Below are 18977 nucleotides of genomic sequence, written 5' to 3' on the forward strand. Positions count from 1 at the left end.
TTAGATATGTTTCTTCCCAAAGGAGAGGCGTGGCAGAACTGATTCCCTGTCAGCAGCTTTGCTGACTATTTTTTTAATGCCTCTATTTGTGTTTAGCATTCCTGTATGGCCTCCTTTATCTATGACAGATTAAAAAATGTTCCGATGTCATTAATTATGGCTCATTTCTGTCACTAAGTATCTGCCTCGAGGCCTCTGCAGCTGCAGATGGTGGTTTACTGCACAACATCACAATCTACTGATTACAAGTGGAAAATTTTAATACAATTAAATATAAAATAATGCTAAAAAGTATACATGTACAGAATTTAACTACACTTTCCTTTAAAAAAAAAAACAAAAAAAACAAAAACTATGTAAATGTAGGAATATAGGCCTGGGGTCAAAAATGAGTCCACTCAGTGACTTGAAGCTGCGACACTCGAGTAACATAACCTGGTGTTTAACACGTCAGCGTATGTTACCAAAAACAGTTTTGCTGCTCCTGCTGAGTTAGAAATGCTCTCTGGAAAACCCCTTTTTGATCTCTCGCACACGTGACTTAAATTTTACATCAATCAGGCAATAAATTCTGCGTCGAACTGACTCGACTTTGATGTCGGGGAGATCCGGGTTACCGGCTATGACAGAGCGCAATCGGCAGCGTGCCCTCGGCAGCGTGCCCTCGGCTGTGTGCCGTGAATTTTATCCCCCAGGGTCAGATGAACGAGGATGAACATGCAACCGAAATGAACTTAACATCGAGTCAGTTTAAGTTCTGGGATATTGAAATCAATCTCATGTGTACTAGAGGGAAAACAGTGAGACAACACCCAAAAAAGCAATGGTTTTACAGGTTTATTCTGTAGGACCGTTTTTTTGTGGCTAGTGTCAGTGTCACTGCTGGCAGCATGAGGCGACACCATACAGAGGTTCCACAGGTAGTCCAACTCTTCCAGGATGGCACATCCCACACTCTGAAGGTTTGCTGTGTCTCCCAGGACAGTCTCAAGAACATGGAGGACAAACAGGATGCGAGAGCCCTACAAAAGGACCTCCAGCAGGCCTGGTGTGACTCTGACCAAACCAAAGGGTGGGCAGAGGGCCTGATGTCATCTAATGGGCCTTACTCCATGGCACCACGGAGCCTGAGCACATGTGACAGATGCGAAAGGGTCCGGAGAACCAATGGAGAACGTTATACTGCCTGTAACATCGTTCACCATGAGTGGTCCGGTGGTGGGCCAGTGATGATCTGGTGAGGCACATCCATGGAGGGCCGCACAGACTTCAACAGGTCAGGCAACGGCACTTTGGACCCTCCTTGGACCCTCCGTCACATGGGTCTGGTGCAATGGGTTCTGGGTTCCTCCTGGTGCACAATAATGCTCCAGGAGGATGAAATTTCAGCAAAATGGACTAACCTAAATGTTTTCACTTTGAATTCAGCCCTCTGTAGGCTGATCGCTTTCATTTCCATCAAGCAATGTTGCATCATTTCATTCCTAACACATTACCCAGTTCATATGAGTAGAGACTGATTTCATTCTGATGTAGATCTGTGTATTTGTTCATTTTTTGAGCAGTGTATTACGCTGTAAACCTACAGTATCTAGTGTCTTTATTATGCTGATACAATAGCCAGTATTCCGCCAGCGCCGATATGCACATTTTCCTCATTTTCATAACTCTGTCACTTTGTGCACAGATTCAATCGGCACACCAGTGCTAAAAGTAAACAATAAAGACGCAATGATGTAGGTTTCATGGCGATTCCACTCAGAGCAATATTATTAATAAAGATAAAATGAGGCGCAAACGCACAAAGTGCTCGTCGGGGGTCAGAATGGGACTTGCAGGATCAAGAAGTAGAAGCGGTGCAGTGATGCACAAGGAAGGAACCTAAAGTGGAACAGCTGATACAGATAGCAGCCTCATACGAGCACGCATTTGCCCCTTTAACCTAACAGTCACACACACAAGTTGATGGATGCATTGAGGGCAACTCGGGGTTAAGTATCTTGCCCTGGACAAGAAGAACTGAGACCCCCGACCTTCAGATTAGTAAAGGACTCAGTCTGGCTCCTGAGCCACAGTCACCCCTGCTTTGAAAGGAGGGCGACATGTGAAAAATATAGAAAGTATTCACATTTTAGGAGTTTTCTAAAGTTCTGTGTCTCACATATATGACTGCTCAATATCTTGCATTTAGGCGCGTGGTCCGCCTCTTGCTCATGCAACAACCACACTGTGACACAGACGCGCATGCATAAAGTCGGGAGCTGACGTAGAGGCGACAGTGACGCAAATCAAACATCCACAAAACCCACAGCCGGTTCAGCTCCAGCACAGACACAATGTGGACGCAGAGACTTCCCACCAAACATCCTCCACCTGTCGCAAACACCCCGCCCCCACTCGCGCAGACACAATGTGCACAATGCGAGCGTCACCCACTGAAAGGACAGATGACATTTCTTCGATTACCTCCACCTGTTGTCACCTCTCAGGCCCGTGCGCTTGTTTCTGCACAGACATAAACCAGCGAGGCAAAAATCAAAGCAGACTGGGCTGAAAACTAAAGAATACCTGCATCAATACTAACACTCTGTCAACAGGATGCATGAACTAATAAACCTGTAGCAGCAGCAGGAAGTTTGGATACACCAACCAAACACTATGTGCCCAGCGCCAACAGCAGACATGACCAAAGCTAAATAGTCAGATACTTTCCTCAAAAGATGACTAAACAAAAACCAGTGCAATCACTTCAGTGCTTCACTATATCTTCTAACAGTAGATTTGTCTTTTATATTGTAAATCTGTGTTACAAAAGCTTTAAAATAGTGGTGGAGTAGATGATGTGCACTCCTTTAAACTTTGCCCTGCAGGCTGCGTGTGTCTCTGAAATGAAAAAAGATGACAATTGATGAAAACATCACTTTTAAACCACGCACACAGCTGGTTTCATGTTGGCATTTCAAGGGGAAAATACCGACTGTGAGAAAAACAAGCTGCTCATCAGTGATGGGTCATTTCAGCTCATTCGATTGCTCACTGCCCCGAGTGGGTCAGCAGCTCGCTGGCTCCGGGCCAACCCTGCGTTAGCCATAAAAAGCTGCTTTAGGCCCTAACTTGTTGTGACATATCACACGTGTTGATTTGAGCTTTAAACCTGGGAAAATGTTCAGAAAGATCAGAAAATAAATAAATCGAGTTAAAAAATCACAGGCTGGGGAGAGAGGGGTGACTGACTGAGCCCGTTGTAATTACTGTTGAACATCTGAAGGTAAATAGCATCATCTCAGACGTCTTTCAAGCCATTTTAAATCACAAAAATAAAGGTTTTCACCAGTGGTTGGCTAATTATATACATAAGCTCGTCTAACAATTGTAGCTTGTGTCAAAATAATGACTCACGAACCCAAAACTCCCCGATGATCAGACCCAAGCGGCGGGAAGGAAGGAAAGCAGGGATGCAGTGCACATTTGAAAGTTTCAGACTGTCTGTTTGTTTAAGAAATAACTGAATGTGGCTTTTGGACCATTTCACATCACTGCCGCCCAACAAACGATCAAAGACACATTTTTGTCACAGACGTGAAACTGGTTCAGTTTTCCCACGACACCGATACTCAAAGCTGATGACATTAAAAGAAATTGTGCTGAACAAAAACAGATTTTTGCTTTAGCCGGCGACACTTTGAGCAGCTTTGGTTGCAGTTTTTCAAGCCTGAAAATTTCACATGATTATTTACTTACTTAACAAGTTGTGAAAATGATAAAAATTGCAAAATTTTGATCACCCTGTGCAATTCAAGGGTCTGAAACTTCATTCATAATACTCATAGTATCAAGGTTGCACTGCTTCATTCGATAAATGAAAACTACTAATAAATCATTCTGATGGGGAAAACATTTCCCAGCTTTAGCTGATTTTAAAGGGAAAAACTTCATATATGTCAATAATGTTTTACCTTAACTTCTATTAGTAGGTCCCCGTTTCTCACTTTCAGAAGCACGCGGGTTATTTTAGGCGCCTTTTATCAACTTTTTATTTACATGCACTGCAGAGTTTGGCCTGGAAAAGGAGCTGGAAATCTTGGCTGTGTCTGAGTTTACTTTAACGGCGGATAGCGAGTGTCAGACAGCGAGAGGAAATGAGAGGAAACATTTCCAGCGTCACATGCATATCCCTTATTAACTGTGCTAATAAAAATAGATGCAAGTGGGACTCGAGTAATAATGCCAACCAGGCTGTTGTTATGTATTCCTTATGTGTGTGTGTGTGTGTGTGTGTGTGTGTGTGTGCGTGCGTGCGTGTGTGTGTGTGTGTGTGTGTGTGCGTGTGAAGCTGCTTTAAATTCCTGTTGAACTAAAGCTTTTTCCACTGTTGCTCTCAGCGTGAGTAGCAGTGGGTAAAAGCATCAGCTAAACGCCTCAAATGTCAAAGTAAACGTATGCGTGTGTGTGTGTGTGTGTGTGTGTGTGTGTAAAGCCTCTCTCCATGGCAGCAGCTATCATGGATTGAGCGAGCGGGATTCCATTCCAGACAATCTGTGCCCTCTAAGCCCGTTACGCAATCAAATTAACAGGCCGGATGGCCACCGCGCACACACACAAGCACACAAAGAGACACACACGTTTGGGATTTGTCAGGTTAGAGGCATCAACTGCATTTCCGTCGGCCTTGCATCGAGTGACACACACAGACACACACAGAGGCTCAGATCTGAGAGGCACCTGTCAAAGAGATCAAAGCGCGGGTTCAGCAGAAAAGCAGAAAAGTTTAATGCAATCAAACGCTGCCTTTTAAAGCTCTGTCTCCGCGCGAGAGCTGAATATGACAGTTTATGAGCTTTGCAGTAAGTTTGGGGACGGCTGCTCGAGAACAGCGACAGCCACCCGCAGGAGAAGGAGATCTGAAAGAAAAGAGCTCCACCTACAGAAACTCGAACAGAAAACCCAGAGCAGGACGCCACGGTGTGGGACTGAGAGGCTTTGAATCTGAGAAGTTTGAATCTGTGCGTTTAATCATGAAGCCATTTATCAAGAGAGTTCAAGGACCGAAACATTAAAATGACTCTAACCTGTTGGGAGTGACCAACTGCAGAGGGATGGCATGCAGATGATCTGCTGTCAGAAATGAGCAGTAATGACTTGGACCATCAATGTTTTTCTGTTTAAAGGGGGCCTGTTATTCTTGGCTTCCATTAGAGTAGCTTTGCATGAATTACAGCTCAAAATAATCCTTATTTATCTTATACTGTGCAGAACTTCAGTTCATCCTATCCAACCTGTTCGTGTCTGAAGTAAACCTTTCTTCTGATTGGCTGTCCCTTGAAAACAGAAGCTTTGACTATCCTCACCATATAAGGACAGACCCTCCCACTCACACCACACAGAGCCAAAAGGGACCCCCCCCCCCCCGCCCCCCCCACACACACACACACACACACACACACTGACCTCATTATGATCACTGATCACTGGAACAAAGAAAAGTATAATAGGTTCATTTTAATCAGCAGGCATGACAGTGATACCAGTATACTTGCATCAGACGACTTCATTAGGTACACCTGTTCAACTGCATGTTAACACAAAAATCTAATTGGCCAATCACGTGGCAAGAACTCTGTGCATTTCAGCATGTAGACATGACCTGATGAAGTTCAAACCGAGCATGTCAGAGGTCAGAGGAGATTGGGCGAGCTGCTTCGAGCTGACAGGAAGGTCGGACAGTAACTTAAATATCCACCCATTACAACCAAGGTATGCAGAAGAGCATCTCTGAACAGAACACACATCCAACCTTGAAGCAGATGAGCTACAGCAGCAGAAGACCACATCAGGCCACTCCTGTCACCTAAGAACAGGAAACTGAGGTATCAGTGGTTCAGGCTGCTGCTGGTGTAATGGCGTGGGGATATTTTCTTGGCAGCAATGTGTAAACACCACAGCCCACCTGAGCACGTCACGAAGCTGAAGTCACCTCTAACTGCTTTTGTGAACGTGACAATGAGTTCACAGAGCTCAGAATTCAAGCCTGACTATAAACTTGTAACCCTATGACGATGGTGTGCTGTACACAATATGAGCTTTACAGTATAATACTGTTATTTTAGTGTAATCTCCATAAACAACTCGGAATTTAACATTTAGAAATGAACGATTAGAGCTTATAAACTTAAATTCCCTTGAATCTTCGCCTTTGCTAAAGAAAAGAAATACGGTATTCCACTGTGAAAAACTACAGTAGCTGCATTTTACTGAAAATGTACTTTTCATTTCACCAAGAATTTATCTTATTTTATGGTGGTAGTGTGGGTGGAAAGGGACAAATCTGAAAGCAGAAAGCAACAAGGGAAAAAAAAGAAACATAAATGCTTAATCTGCGAGACGGCGGATCAAAAAAAAGAAAAAAGAAAAAGAGACGAGGAAGAAATGAGAGAGGGAGGGTAAAAGATGGAGGAGAGAGGCGGATATGATCTGCAGCAGAGGCCGAACTTTATAGTAGAGCGAGAGCATTAAGAATAGATGAGGAGGAGCTGAGGGAGGACATCATCATTAATTCAAGAGCTGGCAAGACAAGATCCTCAATCACGGCTCGGCACATCAGACGCGCTCAGTCTCAGATTTTCATTCTGTTGGTAACTGATCTACCGAGAAGCACGCGGAGAGAGAGGGGCTGGGAAAATGTGATTCTGGAGGCTGAGATGATGTAGAGCACAGAAACTCTCCTCATGGGCTCATCAGTCACAATATCCTTTGTCAAGTGAAAGGTAACGAAAGAGAAAAGTCCACCACATGTCCCGAGGTGCTGTTTTCACACGTGCACCGCAGCCTTTCTAGACATTACTCATCAAAGACTCAGTGGTCTGTAATGTGCTGGTACAGGTGACTGAAGTCACAGAAACAGGTGGTGAAACATGCAAACAACAAGGCTCAAATGGACAAACATCTTTCCACTGTTAATAGAGTTCAATGGCTTCTGACGTTATAATGAGTTACATTTAAAAACCTCCGGCCGGTCAGGCACTGGGTGTCTCTGTTTTGTTTTGGCTGTGGTAAGCTTTGTCCTGCAGGAGCTGATTGGAGGGTGATTATCTGGATAAGCAGAGCTCGTGCTCAGCTGTAAAAGCTCTGACCTTCCTGCAGCCTCTCTGAGTCTCCGACAGGCCCTGCGACTTCCTCCTGTCCTCCACGCACGCCGTCAGCCGAGCAACCAGCCGATACGTGCGCATTCTTTTAACTTAATTATGTTTTTGTAAATACATTCCTGTTTTCTACGCTGCCAGCGCACGTCGTCTTCAGTCCTTGTCACAAGTTTTCCATGTTTTTTTCCTCCTTTCATCTCCTCTTTAAAAACACGGGAATGAAACAAACTAAAACTAAACTAAAAACAAACAAACAAAAAATCTAAAAATGTAGAAAAAAGAAAACTTTTCAACTCTGGTATGAACTAAAGTATGACTGGCTACCTTATCTGACACATATTGATCCATTTTCCTATAAATTCTGACCGCTCGCTAAACAAAAATCAATGAGACGAAACCTAATTAACATAACTCGTTAAAAACGGGGCGAGAGACACTGAGTGACAGTGGGATGGACAGAGAGAGAGAGATGTGGACAAAGGAAGGGGGACAGCTCTCAGACAGAAAACTTTGTCACCATGCCAACCATGTTACCATGGTGATATGTCCATAAGACATACACACACACACACACACACACACCTCACTGTGATCTGTTGGACAGCAGACCCACTGTCTGTGCACTCGTCCATCCTCCTTTCATTCGGTCGCTCTCCCCTCTCATTAGAGGAAATCAAAGCGCTTCATCTGATGCCAAAACACATACATACACACACACACACACACACACACACACACACACATACACACACACACACACACACACACACACACACACATACACACACATACACACACACACACACACACACTGCAGTACAGCAAAAACTGGTGAATTACTTTTTTCCTTCCATGTGAGAGACTCATTGCTCACATAAATCCTGCAGTCAGAGATAAATACTCATCAATAATCAATCACAGGAGCCGGCAAGTGTTACGACTCAGTTTCAGCTGTTCAGCTCACATCCATCCACGTCTGGTCCCTAATTACACACCACCAAATCGCTCGTTGTTGGTACGGCCGGCCTCACAGTCCAGCATTGTTCAGCCTCTGAGGCTGACATACTCAGCCAACAGAGGAAAACCTAAAGAGCATCACAAAAGCTTAGCATTGTGTTACTGACCCGTTGGGGTTTGCATTCACCCGTTCACACTGCCTTTATTTTATGCGCTTTAAGCTGCAGCCTCGAGGAGCCGGGATCAAACGGCGGATCTCCACCTCCTGAGCCACATCTGGCGAGAGCAGGTCGCTCATGTCTGAATAACTTTACTCGAACTTTAAGTCAAAATATGCAGAGTTAGGATGAGTCATGAAAGGAAACGGCAAAAATAGCTGACGCTTCGTTACAGTGAGAATATTTTTTTCTGCTGCCAAAGCAAAGCTGCACGTTTGCTCACAACCCCCCACTAAACCTGACACACACACACACACACACACACACACACACAGACTTCAAAAACAATGCGAACACACTGAGACTACGAGGACGCCAAAGACACTGTGAATCACGAGAAATGTAACAAACGCAGACAGCCAGCTAACGACAATCTGTACCAACAGTCTGTATGTCTGCACGGTGTGTGTGTGTTTGTGTGTGTGTGTGTGTGTGTGTGTGTGTGTGTGTGTACCTGGTACTGCCTGCTTCTAACATTAAATAAAAGTGTCTTCATCCTGCTCGTCTCTTGTCACCACGCTGCCGCTCAAACTCACTAACTGGACAAACTTGTTACAGCACACAGCACTGATGGACACACACTCCCTCTCTCTCTCTCTCACACACACACAGACAGAGGAAGGCCCTCCAGCTGTTCGTCCTGGTGATTAAAGCATGTCCTGTCATTGTTTCCCTGGTAACATCTGCACAGGAAGGCACACATCTGTCCTTGGAGCACCCCGCCCCAACAAACTTTACATCAGCGCCCTCAGAGTCTGCGTCCGTCTGGAGCGTCATGTGATAAATAGTGTTTATATTACGGTGTGATTTCCCACAGGTCACTGAACGCATCGTCTGAATGCATCTAAAGTGATGAAGAGGGAAACTTCTGCAGAGTCCAAAATATTAGAAAGGAAAGGAAACAGAGGAAAGGAGGGCAAATGACAGGAGAGGGCAGGAGGAAAAGAAAAGGAATAAAAGAGGAAGTGAGGAAAGGAAACAGACCAGAGCCAAGGATTTAAGAAAAGGAAACAGAAGAGATTAAGAAAAGAAAAAATGTAGTAAAAGACAAGACAGGAGAGAAATTAAAAAGTAAAGTAAAGGAAACTACTGAAGAGGAGAGGAAATGAGAAATGATGAGGTGAAATTAACGAGGAGATAAAAAAGGAAAGTACCTATAAAGGTGAAGAGGACAAAGGAATAAAGAGATGATGAAACAAGAAAAACTGACTGGAAAGGAGCCGTAAGAAAAGGAAGTAAGGAAAGGACATGACAGAAGAGAGGACACGAGGAAAGGAAATAAGAGAGAAAGGACAAGCAGGAGAGGAGTTTGTTTAAAATAAAACATAACAAGGAAAGGAAAGAAAAGCAGACGGCATTTGTGATTCTGAGACCAGGAAGTGTCTGACATGAAATTCCACAGGAAGAGGAGGAGGATGATGAAGGCTCAGAGGGGGAGGAAGAGGAGGAGGCGGGTAGCTTTGAGTCTCTGTGTCAAATTCCAGCTAGGGTCAGTCAGACATCTGAGAGCATCTTCCTCTCGTCCACCTCCTCCTCTCCTTCTCAGTAATATTAATAAAACAATAAATGAATAAAAACAACCTCCTCTTCCTCGCTCATCATCCAAAATCCCCCTCAGATATTTCTGCATGAGCCACAGACCTTTTTTACGTGGTTAAATGATGACAGATGGGAGGTTTTTTAGCTTTTGTCTTAAAAAATATTTGATTTTTTACTTATTTTAGCCGATATTTTGCCTAAACATTGCCACTAATATTAGTTTTGTTTTACATCCAAAGCACAAATGAAATATAATAAATATACAACATTATAAGCTGTTTCCACGAGTAACAATCCCAACACGTGCTCATTACATGAGGTTATAACCTGAGGTTTTCTGGGTGAAATTACCTCTCACAGATAAAGCGTTTAATCAGGAACCTGCAGACTGAACAATAACTGCTGGCTGCAGGCCCTTTCATCACTGTGCCTGCTGCGTCGTCACTCATCACCGACAACAACAACAACAACGGGAAGCTGATTTTAAATTAAAGAAAGCAATCAGCACGCAGACTTATCGGCCCGTCATCGCAGCAATCTGCAGTCCTATTTTCGTGTCCACTGAATTTCTAAAAGAAGAAAATGAAAAACAATCAAGCAAAACAAAAACTGCTTCCTGAAGGAAGCGATGCTCGGGGCGGATTCACTTTACAATAACAGTGAAATTAAATTTACACGTTTCTAATGTGTTTAATTTGCTACTATGAAGAACCCGTCACTGAAAAAAATTAGCAATCAGATACAGGTGTGGCAGTCTTCAAGGGGGAGGAGCTAAAACAGCTTGCTTCAGGCAGGAGATGAACCGAGGCGCTGCACCACAGCTCAGTGTGAGACAAAGGAGGATTATTGTGAACTGTGGGTCATGCTAAGCTTCTGTAATATTGTCCAGGAAAAAAAACATCACTTTGGATGTTTTCAAGTCAGGATGGAGATTTTTCCTGAAAGACTAATAAATGAATCAATACAATAACTGATAGTTTAACAGATAATGATCGGCCCTACAGGGTTTTTTGCTCATTTATAAAACAAATAGCAAGTTCAAAGCGTGTAGAGTAATAGATACGCTGCTAGGCTGACAGAGAGTGAAGGTCAAAGGTCACAAGGCCAGGTTTTGTGTGTGTGTGTGTGTGTGTGTGGTTTGTTTGTGTGTGATAAATCTGTTCCTGGAGAGAGCGAGTAACCACTGCGCTCAGGAAAAGCGGCGCCGCGTTACACAGATTACATCACCACCCCATGACCTCACAATGGCAAGACCCACAATGCCTCGTTCACAAAACAGACACACACACACACACAAGAGTGACCCTGCCTATTACCACAAAGGAATTCACAGAGTGAACCCGACAGAAACTAAACAGAGTGAAAAAGCTTCCCCTCTTCTTCCTTATTATCCACTCTCTCTTCACTTTAATACACACACACACACACACACACACACACACACACACACACATTTCCTCCCTCGCTTTATGCCTCTTCCTATCAATCAATATCTCCTCTCTCTCGTGCTTTCTGTATCCATCAATATCCACTTTAGCCAGCGTGGGAGGGGCGGAGCTTTCCATTTTAGGTGTTCAGACCCGCAACACACACACACACACACACACACACACACACTTCCTGCCTCCCTCCCAAATACACACACACTCACAGTGATGACCACAGATGAGAACAAATAGCCTCTAAGTGCTGAACCCAAACACATAAATAGATTTCAGAGAAGAAGAACAAACAGAATGCCCCAATTTTGAGGACAACTTTCCAGTCTAGACAATACACACACACACACACACACACACACACACACAACCTCATAGACACAGTGTCTGTTGTTTTTTGTTGCAGGTCTGAAGGTTGTGACCGTCTAAACTGTAATTGGATGAGCTGTTTCCAAAGAATGTTGTCTTATACACACAACACACACACACCTGAGCGCACTCAGTAAAATGCCTTGTGTTTGTGTGTGTGTGTGTTTATGTGTGTGTGTGTGTGTGTGTGTGGGCGTTTAAAAGACGCCAGAGAAAGTCAGTCCAGATGGCCGGAGAAGATTAAACACCATCTGCCAGCGAGCGCTTCGTACACAGTCAACACACACACACACACACACACACACACACACACACAGAGGATGATTTATAGAATCTGAAAAATGACTTCTCTAATAAGGAGATTCATCACATTTTTAACATTTGTGGTAAAGACCTCGTTCTCAGGGAATAATGAATAATTCACTCCTCCTCCGGCGATCCGTCAGGAGAAACAGAGGAAATAAAGGTCCACATGTTATGTCGGGATTCGTTAGCTGCAGCGCCTGAGCGTTCAGCGGCAACTTCAGACCGCATTAACCTGCACGTAAGAAAGCAGAGACTGTACACAAAAGATGGCAGAGGAACGTCTGCCATCGTGTTGTTTTGAAGCTGTCCTTTCCACGAGGACCCAGCTGATTTATTTCTAATTGAAGTGTCTCTGATGATGTAGTGACATGAACGACGCCACAGAAGCGTGGTTCCTGATTTCATAACGACAAGTCATCTGACAAGAACAAACCTCTTTCACAACAGATATACACGCTTATTTTAACCATTTTTACATGTAAAACCGCCGCTCAGAAAGACCATCAGACTTCCTGTCAGTGGCTACAATGGCGCTTCACAGTCCACAGCTCGTCATGTCGGTTACCTGCGCAGCCAATGTTGCCTCATTTCTAGACAGTAACAAGGAAGGTTACGTCCTAAAAAAACGTGTGTTTTGACATTAATTTATGCAAACCTCTTCTATAAAATTATGACTATGAGCAGGCAGTTTACTAGAAGCCTACCTGACTTCTTACTTTTGATGTGATTCAGGCCAACCAGAAAACCAGCACTTCCTCCAGATGTTCATCTCATCCTCACCCACTGAGCTGAAGTCAAAAAGACGACTCAGACAGCCTCAAACACCCTCATTTAAGGCTTCAAACTAGAGCCAGACACATTCAGCTCATACCATAATATTGTCTCTATTCACGTAGATTTCATCTTTCTTTTCCTGAAACATTACAACTGAGAAAAAGACGCTTGTCTTCAGTTAGAAACAGTGTCGTCACAGCAGCTCTGACTCCTGTTTACGAAGCTGTCTGCAGCACATGTAGCAGAGCATCACAGCAGGATACACTGCTGCATATTTAAATAATGACCTCATCATCTAGCCTTCAGTATAACACAGATTTACCATTAATGCAAGTGCATATAAAAGATTTCCTACAGTGTTGTGGCATTGCGACGACCCCAAATATATGAATCAATAGTGTAGTGGTTTACACATTAACCTAATGCAATTACACCTCCATCCAGCTCCATCCTGTCTACGCTCCTGTACAGTGCAGAGTTGGAAAGGCTGGTTATCGAGAGAACAGACTGAGTAACCAATGAGTCGGACAGACACCCCTCTGAGATTCCAGACAGCTTTGCACTCTTGGCCACCGGCCACTGGCTTTGAAACCCCTTAAGACACCATAATACATCAATATGCACCGTGCACTACAACCCGACGGTGAAAGAGAAATGGGAAAGCAAGGTGAGTGCAAGAGCTGATGGAGGGAAACATTCAAGACAGGCAGGAGGTGGGGAGCGAAGCTCAGTTACACATTTATTACACATTAATTAAATAAAATACAAGAATCCCCTTTTTATGATCAAATTCTCCAAAGCGTGTTTGATAATCATGATACTGCCCAAATTAATTGTGGCTCAGCTCCCAAAATGACTTCTGGTCATGCAGTAACCTAAACAGCCAAAAACAAGAATGTTGATGAATGTTGAGCAGCGTGTGCACCTGACTGACCTGTACAAACCTGTAAAACCTGTAAAATTATCACCGCTCCCCGATGAACAGCATCATGATCAAGCAATCATTCATTTAATCAGCAACAAGGTGTTTCTACCGGTAACTGTTCGCAGATACCGGACATATTTTGTTTTGCCACCCATACAAACACCAGGCCAAACATCAGCAGACATCCCTCTACACATCCACAGGGGGCGCTGTTTAAGGTCATTCAGCCTTCCCATAGGTGCTACAAATCTGCAAGCTACTTTGAAACCCACCTCTGGACTTTTCTCATTAACCCTCCGAAACTAATCACACATAATAGTTTGAAATATTTCATTTGTCACCGAGACGAGACAATATTAGCTTTCACTGGCTGTTCTCTGCAGGACACACGTGCTCACTAAACATTACCAATCGCTCGGTTAATCAATAACAGGACGCTGTTCTGGGAAACCGATGGGCTGATTTTCCCTGAACGTATTAATCCTGTTATAATAGCCTGAGCCATAAAAGCTTTCAAACTGTTTTTTTCAGCAGCTTCATGAGAGTATCCTTTTGCTATCACTTCCTGTTCCTTGTGCTCATCTTCATCCCTGTTTTGGGAATTTTATGTCACAGTCTGGTCATTTTGCATCTCATTATGGTCACTGAATGCTTTTTGTGGTCATTATTTCTATCATATTAGGCACTCATTTAGTCTTTATGGATATTTTGTTTTACATTTTTTCATAATCTCGCAACAATTTAGCATTGTTGTTGTTTTGTGTTGTTATTTTGCACCACTTTGGTGTCAATTTACGTCTTATGTTACTTATTTCACATCTGTCTAATAATCAGCTCCTCTTTTCTTTATGGCTGGTTTTCATCTCTTTATTTTAGCATTTCTTTCGAGTTTGCTTTGTGTCACTTTTACATGAAATCGCACCTCTCTGCAGATGTTTTGTTTTTAAAAGTGGGCCACAGAAGAAGAAAGTGGTATCATAAGTTATAAGTTTGGCTCTGCCTCAATGGATTCTCAGAGGATGATGGAACAAACCTCAGCTCTGCAAGGCTGCACACCTGCGCAGTTATGAAATATTTAAGCAGTCCCATTTAAACCATTTAGAGAAACGCAGTCAGCCAGAGAAATCTGCTGGGAGAGCAAAACCGAGGCACAAAACCCGCGGCGCTGCAGGTCACACAAACTTAGAAGCTGGTGCACGTGTGTGTTCAACATGGCGCTCCCACAGCGAACAAGTGACCTCATCCTGATGAGACATGATACTGTGTCCGACACACACACACACACACACACACACACACACACAGCTGAACAGCAGCGGCAGATGGCAGCAGATGTTAGTTGGTCCCTCGGAGAGCTACGATGTTCCTACTGCTGTCTGGAAACCCTTTCCTGCCTCGCTGGGGGCCTCAGCGAGTGTGTGTGTGTGTGTGTGTGTGCATGTGTGTGTGTGTGTGTGTGTGTGTGCGTGCATGTGTGTGCATGTGTGTGTGTGCGTGCGTGTGTGTGTGTGTGCGTGTGTCTGTGTGTGTGTGTGTGCATGTGTGTGCATGTGTGTGTGTGCGTGCGTGCGTGTGTGTGTGCATGTGTGTGCATGTGTGTGTGTGTGTGTGTGCTACTGACTCAACAATGAGCCATGATGTCAGTGTGTCAGCTGAATGTGTGTTTCTTGCAGTCACATCTGAGCTGGTGATAATGTGTGTATGTGTTATCCACTCAATGGATGTAACAGTGCAGTGATGAAGGTGTTTCAGGATCTGAGCGAGTGTGTCTGTGAATGAGAGCTGAGGTGTGTGTGTGTGTGTGTGTGTGTGTGTGTGTGTGTGTGTGTGTGTGTGTTTTCAGTGCTTCCTTTGAGTCTGTCTTTTTATCGGCTCTTACTGGCTCATAGGGGTATTTGGGTGGTTGTCTACACATGTCAGTGCACATATAAGCCAATCCAATGAGTCTCTGTCACTTTAGATAACAAAGCACTGCAGTTCCTCTCATTTCCTGCCAGACAATAAACAAAAATATCTGCTATATTTGAGGAAATGAAATCCTACTTCGTAAAGCTGCTGGTGAATTTCCTTTTGGCTCGTGGTCAAACATCACTGACTGCTGTTGGCACTACGGGTCGACCCATTAATGGAGATATAAAGCACAACTTAAAGAGTTTAAAAAAAGAAGAAGCAGCATTTTTAAAGTGATTCTGCATGTGAGGTTTTTATGTCCCTGAAACGTTTGGAATTAAATTCAGTGCTCAGTGTCCACTCAGAGTTTTCACGATAGCCGCCTGCCTCGAGGCTTTTCAGGAGTTCAGGACAGAAATTATAAAGCAACCTTTTGAAGTTAGCTGACTCACGAAGATACACCAAGTCTCAGCAAAGATCTGCACCAAAGCCTCTCCTGACATGTTGTGATGAAATCTGACCACAGTGACACAGACTAAACCCAAACACACTTCCTGTATGTTTGACTTCAACTATTTTAGATGCTGTTGTTTGATTATTTTGTTAAATAATTCAGTCGTTTATGTACACTCAGATATCTTTCTAATAATTTGGCCTCTGTTTATAGTTGCTTAATATCGTTTGTGTCACATGTTAGTCATCTTGGTCTTTTTATGATCACTGAGATCTTTCTATTCATTTTGCATGTCTTCATGGTTGCTTTCCAAAGCTTTGAGTCTGGTTTGTATCATATTTTGATCATTTGCGAGAGCAAACCAATCATTCTAATCATTTTTTCTCATTTTTATTCATTTTGCTTCTCTTCATGGTTGCTGTCAATGATTTGGGGGCTGTTTCGGCCTCTCTGTAGTATACCTCCATGCTTATTGAGCTCCCTTCCTGATCATTTCCTTCTTTTTGTCCTTTTCTGTCACATTTTGGACATTCTAGCTCTGGCTTTGGTCATTTTAGTCTTTATATGATCACTGAGGTCGCTTTTTATTCATTTTGACTTCCTCTTTTTGGCTGTTTTCTATCATTTTGTATTCGTTTTGTACAATTTTCTCACATTTTGGCTATTTTGCATTTGCCATTTTCTGCATTTTTGCTTCTTTTGGTTCCCCCTGCAATAATTTTTTGTCCCTTATCAAAGTTTTAGTTTCAGTTTTTAGTTGTTTTTTTAGTAAGTTCTCTTTTTCACCTTTTAAACTTCAGGTTTCAGTTTTTTAAATTTACTACAATCAGCCTGGCTCATACGGTGTCTCAGTTACACGCACACCCTGTTTCATGCTCCATTTTGACGACCGGCGAATTAAATTTACAGAACGAACGTCATGTTTTATTCAGTAAGACCTGAGACCAGTGACTGAGGCCATTAACTGACCAAAGTGCTTATTGAGGTGATAAACCAAGTGAGAAGTGTGGTCATTTTCTCCCAGACTTACTCACAGCTCGGTCTGAAGCTCTGTGGTCTGACCGTTGTTTACTTTGCTGTCCCTTATGTCAGTGAAGGTCCTCACAAGTGTAGCAGTGTGTGAATTTGTGTCATTTGCACACACTAAGACTTTGAGCAACGTGACACAGAGAGAAAGCTGCCTCATTACCCCGATTTAACCTGACACACACACTCTCACACACTCGTTTCACACTGAGTGGAACAGTCTAACTCACTCATTAACAGCTTTGTAATATATTCAACCTCACACACACACACAGACACACACTCACACAATGTGACGCTGGTGATGTTTTCACATCCAGCTTCTTGCTGCAGAGCTCGTGTGCGTCTTTGTGTGAGTGCTGCCGACTCTGTGCAGTGAGGTAATGAGTGCTCAGCTCTTCCCAGACAGTCGATCCATAAGCCATCTCCTCTGCATTTAAAAAATCAATACGTGCAGCTGCCCTCCCTGCTGCTGCGCGAACACACTCGCAGACAGAGGTCCGTGAGGTCTTTGCGGGACCACACGGGTCCTGATACGTCTTTTTCCACTGACGCACCGAGGAGCCAGTTCTGCTTTTGTAGCTTATGAGAACCAGCCCACATTTCATAAAACAACCACAACATTTAATCCATTAAATTATGTTTCTGGACCTTTGCTTGTTTTTGTTCTTTTTTTCCATCACACCAGTATCTGCTGATTTGCTTCTGTGTGCATGAAGTGAAGGCTCACCAGCATTTAAAGGTACAAAAAGCCACTCAGAGGCTCGAGGAGTCACACAAGACTACAGTCACTGAAAAACAGGACACAGAAACTGTCTTTGGGATGGTCCTTCATTATTTTGCACCAATTCAGCGATGTTGTGATTCTCTTTGATGATTTGATGTGGGGGTAGATTCTAAGTCTGTTTGTGATCTTTTGTGTCTGCTGACAAATGTTTTGCATCATTTTCTGCTACTTTGCATGTATTTTGCAAATATTTTGCACCTATTTGGGGTGATTTTCCATCTTCCTGTGGGTATTTTATGCATTTTTCTGGTGGTTTTCCATCAATTTCCACTCTTGAGGTCATTTTTGATTACTTTGTTTCACTTTTTTATTATTTGGGGGCTGTTTTTTCCTCATTTTGTACCAATTTCAGGTTGTTTCTTTTGCTTGTTTTGCACATTTCTTTCCTTTCCAAAATTGTGCACTCACTTCCAATAATTTTACATGTTTTCAATCATTTTACACCCATCAGTGTTCTAATTGTCTCAATGCTGCACACTTCTGTGATACTTAGTGTCTCTCTCTGTGGTAATTTTGCATCTCTATTGGTTGTGTGTCTCTTCTACACTCAGTTGTACTTCTTTGTGGTCGTTTTGTATCTTAGAACTGAGCTGGGATCCCTCAGGTCCAGTAGGCCTGTTTAGTAATCCGTGCATGACCACATGCATTTCAAAATACCCTGTATTTACAGTGATTTTCTCCAAAACAGGGTCAAATGAAAGTCAGCATGTGTGAGTACAGGATAAAGTGGGCCACAGGAAGAAGAAGGTGGAATCGCCTGAAGAGAAAATATCATCTAATCCCAAAACAACTCCTGAAATGTGAAGAGCATCACAAATAAATGATGATAACAATCAGTGCCGAGGATGTGAGGGAGGATTTTTCTTCCCGCTTTGAGATGACTCATGATTTTAATAGTGAGCTACATTCTGCTTCACTTTCATACCAGCAATTATCCTGCAGGAGTAGGCGTCAGTTTTCTCAAACAGACGGTAAATCAAAAGCTCTGCTTTGTGTGAATGTAACTGAAACTTTTGCACACGAGGTCGCACACAAATCGATGAAAAAGTGACCAGAAGAGCTGTTTAAGCATCGATACGAGGAGTTCAAACTCATGACTGCACGCATGAGTGCCTTCAGAGCATTTTGAGTGCAAACAGAGAGCTCGCCGTGTT

General features: G+C 43.3%; 1 protein-coding gene across 2 annotated transcripts in view; it reads right to left on the bottom strand.

Annotated features, from left to right (window-relative positions):
- rps6ka3b (ribosomal protein S6 kinase, polypeptide 3b) overlaps positions 1–18977 on the bottom strand; it is a 68993-nt gene that overhangs the window by 32947 nt on the left and 17069 nt on the right. Inside the window, exon 1 of one of the 2 annotated variants that reach the window (XM_013264713.3) lies at positions 8769–8836. The exons of the other annotated variant lie outside the window; for it this stretch is intronic. Within the exon in view, the coding sequence (XP_013120167.3) occupies positions 8769–8810 (42 nt within the window). The 5' untranslated portion in view covers positions 8811–8836. Of the gene's footprint in view, positions 1–8768; positions 8837–18977 lie in introns of those variants that run through there. 2 annotated transcript variants of the gene reach the window in all.

Source organism: Oreochromis niloticus, linkage group LG9 (genome assembly GCF_001858045.2).
Source record: "Oreochromis niloticus isolate F11D_XX linkage group LG9, O_niloticus_UMD_NMBU, whole genome shotgun sequence".
In the NCBI taxonomy this organism is placed as follows: Eukaryota; Metazoa; Chordata; class Actinopteri; order Cichliformes; family Cichlidae; genus Oreochromis; species Oreochromis niloticus.